A 5,734-nucleotide genomic window follows, 5' to 3' on the forward strand; every position below is an offset into this window, starting at 1 on the left:
TACAATCCACTATACTGTCTACTTATACATACTGTATGTACCTGTATTCATTTTATTTTATATGTTTTCAATTTTGTTTTGCAGATTCAGTCTTATTACTTAATACACCTTGCTTGTAATGTTGGGATGTAAGGGTGAAAGATACTGGCTCCATTTCTGTTAGGCAATTTCCAGTTAACTCATTGTATTTAAGGGTTTATATCTTCAAAAAAAAAAAGAAACATGGCTCCAGTAGTTACTAGGAATCTGATTGGATTCACTGGGCTGAGTTAAAAGCCACCACATAGGATAATGCACATGGTGAAATATTGAAGCGTATTGTCATTGGAAGCATTTTGATGAAAAAACGAACATTCAACTTTCCTTCTAGCAAATTAATGAGAATCTAAATTTAGTTTGTTCATTGAGCTAATGGAACTTGTTTTGTATCTTCTGTTATTTATATATGCATTGTATGAGCTTTCTACATTTCATATATTTTATTACAGATGCCTCTGACATATCCATCTTTTTATTGATTCCTTTCATTTTGTTCTACAGTTGCTCCAAAATGTCCAATTGAAATATTTTGATATACTTTTATTTTGAAGTAAACATTTATTTATTTACTTATTAAATGTCTTAATAAATTGTGTATTTTTGTTAGTCTGTGCCACATTGATTATGTTATTTTGGGGATGCCTTTTACAGATCAGCCATTGTGCAACCTGTTCCTGCTTAAGCAACAAGCAGGAATTTCCTACTTTTTTCAGAACTATTCCAAGTAACACTGTTCATGTGAGAGGAATGACAACCCTGATGAAACATTTTGGTTGGACTTGGGTAGGTGCAGTAGGAGCTGATGATGACTATGGGCTTAATGCTCTGTTGATTTTTAAAGAGGAAGTCGAAAAATTTGGATGTGTTGCTTTCTCAGAAACCATCAATATCAATGACAGAACAAAAATATTTCATATAATCAACATTATAAAACAATCAACAGCAAACGTCATTGTTTTGTTTCTAACAAAAATGGTTGTCACTGTGTTAATGAAAGAGATTGTTCACCAGAACATTACTGGCAGGCAGTGGATAGCAAGTGATCCATGGAGTTCTTATCCTGTTTTAGCCAGCAATGAGAACTTTGCCTCATTTGGTGGAACTATAGGCTTCCTCCCAACACGGGTAGAGATGCCAGGATTTGAACAATTCCTTCTCCAAACAAAACCTAGTTTAGACTCCAATAATAATCTTTTGGCCCAGTTCTGGGAAGCACTATTTCGATGCAAATTTCCAACAAATGATTCTAAAACAAATGCTTCTGTTGTAGAAGAACGAGTGTGTACTGGATCAGAGGACATTAAGAGTACAAAGACAGAATATACTGATGTATCACAGATTAGAGGTTCCTTTAATGTCTATGAAGCTGTGTATGCCATTGCACATGCCTTACATAAATTAGCTTCTTGTGAAAATGGAAAAGGGCCCTTCAGGAACAATACCTGTGCATATATGTCAAATGTACAACCATGGCAGGTAAGCAAAATATTCTAGAAATGTTCAGAAGTAAGTGAAAGAGGTCATGTATATTTAATATAAGAACTGTTATTATAAAGATCATTCTGTCCTGACACAAGCTACTGTTCACTTGACCTCCAAGTTTGCAGACTTCATATTACGGCTTTTCCATGGTAAAAAATTCATATTGTTTATAATTTGTATAGAACATCTTTTATTCTTTTAATTTTTGGTATTATTTAAAAATGTTATTAATTTAATGAAGTGGATTCTCAAAAAAAAGTCAAGCACTAACACACACAATGCGTGAAGGTTAGGGTTAGGGTTGCATATTATTGTTTATTATAGTGAATTTAACTTGTATTAGTTATAATTAATTCTTAAATCTTATTGATAAACTTGAATTAAATAATATTACTATTATTATTATTATTACTACAATTGCATAAACTGATGAGAAATTTTAACTGCAGCTCAGAATAGAAGAAAACTTTGATGAAATGAAGCTGCTGATGATTTTAAATATCTGTTTCTTTTTTTCTACCATAAGGTTTTCCATTATCTTAAAAACATGAGTTTTACAACTCGCTCAGGAGACAGAATGGCATTTGATGAAAATGGTGACACACTTCCAGTCCTTGATATAATAAACTGGCAGAAAGACAAAGATGGCACCATGATAATCAAAACTGTGGGTTTTTTTAATGATTCAGCTGTAGCTGGGCAGAAGCTTACGATTAATGAAAGCAGTATATTCTGGAATTTTGATTCAGGAAAGGTATATGAAATCACTAGTTACAGTCCTCGACTTTGAAGGACTATATATGACTATCACATGTATGTTTTTTTTTTTCCTTTGTCTTTAGGATATGCTGTCACTGCCAAAAATTTTGATTTATCTCATGTTTAAAATAACGGTACAGTCTTTGAAACTATATGTAGGTTGATGGTTTAGTTCCACAAAATGATAGAAGTTAAATTATTATCATTTATTATTAAAAAGTTAATCTTTAGCTTTTGATGTATCAATATACATCAATACAATTCCTTATGCATGTATTTTCTTTAAAAGAGAGAGATCAGAGATAAGTATTAAAATGTGACTTGCTACACATTTCTATAGTTAATTTGCTTATGTCATGGTTTCAAACAATTTTCTGTAAATTGTGTCAAATGACTTTATTTTAGACCCCTAAATCAATCTGCACTGAAAGCTGTCTTCCTGGTACAAGAATAGCAACAAGAAAAGGAGAGCCAGTCTGCTGTTTTGACTGTGTGCCATGTGCAGATGGGGAAATTAGCAGTGGAATAGGTAAGCAGGTTAAAATACATTCTTTGAACTTTATACTAAATAAACCATTTTAAATATATTACTGTTATTTTTATGATACTTACAAGACTGTTACACTTATGATACATACTTGCAATTTCAGGGTTATAGGTAGTATTAGACTGATATGATGATGCTCATAACATAATGCTAAACAAATAATTTAAGTTTTATGCATTTAATTCTATTAATTATATTAATATTAATAGTTATCAATTTTTGACTTGTACAATGTTTGAGAAATTGATGGAAGTGTGGATATTTTTCAGTCATTAATAAAGATCAAATGCATCTTATTCTGCATACTGAATGCATATCAGCACCTTAGAGTAAATAAACACCTACCAGGTAAGCTTAGAACTTGACTTACAACTGTCTAATGAGTGTCACAATGTAAACGGCCATTTATAGTCTGCCGCATTTAATCTGTAAGAGAATGTTGACAAATAGCTGCTCAAAACTCAAATCTCAGGAGGATCTACAGTAAGTGTAGTAGAGTATAAGTGGAGTAAGCCTGTGGTGGAAGACACCATAACTGTTAGAAGCTCAGTTATTCACTTCAGCCTAATAGCCAAGAACAGCTCATGACAATTGTCACTCATGTAAATAGTTAATAGTTACTTTGCTTCATCTTCAATCAAATTAAGAGGAATCACACAAAGTTATCTGAGATGTATTGATTGTTAAAATCTTTTCAAAAAACTGTTCAATGCAAACTTCAACTCAGTAATGGAATAGACAGAACTACTACATGAAGCTAGTTTTCTATTAAGTGGGCCATTATGAAAAATCTTTATTTTTGTAGTCAAGTTTCATGTTCGTAAGATGAACAAGTCAAAAGCAATTCAATAAAACCAGTTCACCACAGCAGTATTAAACTAAAGTGAGGATAAGTACAAAACATCTTCACTTTGTGCAGAGGAATGACAAATCCAAACAACATTAGGTTTATAGAATCATCATAAATCATTCAAAACTGTTTTTTGCAAGCAAGGTCTCAATAGGTTTTAAATTATTATTATAACATTTAATTGGATACAAATTTAATTCTTTCAGTACTCTCTCCATTTGTGTATTCATTTCCTCTACTCATCTTCTCCAATTATGGTACTGGAGGGGATTTAGCCTACCCTGGCACAACCAGAAACAAGACATAAACCAGCTCTGGACATTGACATATGTCCACTGCTGAGCACGCTCACATGCATGTTCACACTCAACTTGACAGTTTCAAGGGACCAATTAACCTAACAGACACATTATTAAGATATGAAAGAAGATCCAGAGCACCTGAAGTAAAAACTCAGAAAGATATTTAGATAACATACAAACTCCACACAGACAGTAATCATTCCAAAGGTTCAGATTTGCTCTTCTGAAGCTGTGAAGCAGCAGCAGTAACTATTGTGGTGCCCTGCTAGCCAGAAAAGAAGCATGAGATTGTACAAACAACTTCCCACACACCACTAATGAAACATTGATTCATTTTGTAAGTGGTAAGCAGGACAAAGTTAGTTTGCCATATATCAAATTTTCTTCAACAATGCATTTTTGGATGGATATTTCTCATTTTCTTTTTCAGGTGCCACTGAATGTCTGAAGTGTCCACAGGATTTCTGGTCAAATGATAAAAGAAGCCAATGTGTGTTAAAGGAAGTTGATTTTCTGTCATTTGGTGATGCTATGGGAATCACTTTAACTACAACTGCTTCCATTGGAGTCTTTCTATCACTTGGTGTGCTGGCCATATTTATCAATTACAGAAACACCCCAGTTGTGAAAGCTAACAACTCAGAACTCAGCTTTCTCTTGCTTGGCTCGCTAACACTGTGCTTCCTTTGCTCTTTGTGTTTCATTGGGCAACCATCAGACTTAACTTGCAGGGTGAGGCATGTTGCATTTGGAATTAGTTTTGTTCTCTGTATATCTTGCATTCTAGTGAAAACAATTGTTGTAATAATAGCTTTTAAAGCTACATTACCGGGTAATAACATAATGAAGTGGTTTGGGGTTACTCAGCAGCGAGGCACCATTCTGTTTTTCACCATTATTCAAATTATCATATGTATAATATGGCTGAACACTGCACCACCATTTTCATCCAGAAACACTAAAAATCAAAATGTGAAAATTATATTTGAATGCGATGTCGGGTCAGTAACTGGATTTAGCTGCCTTCTGGGATATATTGGTCTTCTGTCATGTGTCTGCTTCATTTTAGCTTTCCTGGCAAGAAACCTACCTGACACATTCAATGAAGCCAAGTTCATCACTTTCAGCATGCTGATCTTCTGTGCTGTGTGGATCACATTCATACCTGCTTATGTGAGCTCTCCAGGAAAATACACAGTGGCTGTAGAGGTGTTTGCTATATTGGCATCCAGCTTTGGACTTCTTGCTGCAATATTTGCTCCAAAATGTTATATAATTTTGCTCAGACCTGACTTAAACACAAAGAAAGCCTTATTGGGAAGAGAGCAGAAAAACAAATAATTTGCATCACCTGTTCAATTTAATTTAATTTCTGTGCTTTAAAAAAGGTTTCTATAGATATGAATCAATAATTAATATTACTTTTAAAAACAAGCCATGTGGTATTTAACAATTTTTGGAAATGATTATGTTAAGCTGAAGTATAAATGAAAGCAGGCCATTTAGTACAAATAAATATAAATTCAATAAAAACTGTCGATCAGAATTACTGTTTTAGTATGTCTACATCATCATACTGTTCATACCTGCCAAAGCTGTAATTTACACTTCAGGTGTATTTATTTAATCACTGATTTTGATTTCACATGATATAGTGTACCTCCGTTAGTGATAGTGACAATGTGCTCTGTGACAGATCACATCAAGGAATTGCTCCTGTCATGTGCCTTTAAATGCCAGAATAGGCTGTGAAGA

At 33.5% G+C, this 5,734-nt stretch overlaps 1 protein-coding gene across 1 annotated transcript; it reads left to right on the plus strand.

Moving 5' to 3' along the window:
- Window positions 1–1,180: 1,180 nt before the first annotated feature.
- LOC127526552 (extracellular calcium-sensing receptor-like) lies at window positions 1,181–5,332 on the plus strand. Its single transcript, XM_051922277.1, has 4 exons — window positions 1,181–1,515; window positions 2,048–2,275; window positions 2,686–2,809; window positions 4,410–5,332. Exons 1-4 carry the CDS (start codon window positions 1,492–1,494, stop codon window positions 5,318–5,320), a joined length of 1,287 nt encoding a protein of 428 aa, XP_051778237.1. The 5' UTR covers window positions 1,181–1,491; the 3' UTR covers window positions 5,321–5,332.
- Window positions 5,333–5,734: the final 402 nt, after the last annotated feature.

Source organism: Erpetoichthys calabaricus, chromosome 2 (assembly GCF_900747795.2).
Source record: "Erpetoichthys calabaricus chromosome 2, fErpCal1.3, whole genome shotgun sequence".
NCBI classification, from domain to species: domain Eukaryota; kingdom Metazoa; phylum Chordata; class Cladistia; order Polypteriformes; family Polypteridae; genus Erpetoichthys; species Erpetoichthys calabaricus.

What these genes read in the sequence shown, in the direction of transcription:
- LOC127526552 (XM_051922277.1), top strand. Translation starts at nt 1,492, where the DNA reads ATGTCAAATGTACAACCATGGCAG. An exon ending in CAAATGTACAACCATGGCAG is followed by an intron (nt 1,516 to 2,047) that starts GTAAGCAAAATA and finishes TTCTACCATAAG; the next exon opens with GTTTTCCATTATCTTAAAAA. An exon ending in GGAAATTAGCAGTGGAATAG is followed by an intron (nt 2,810 to 4,409) that starts GTAAGCAGGTTA and finishes TTTCTTTTTCAG; the next exon opens with GTGCCACTGAATGTCTGAAG.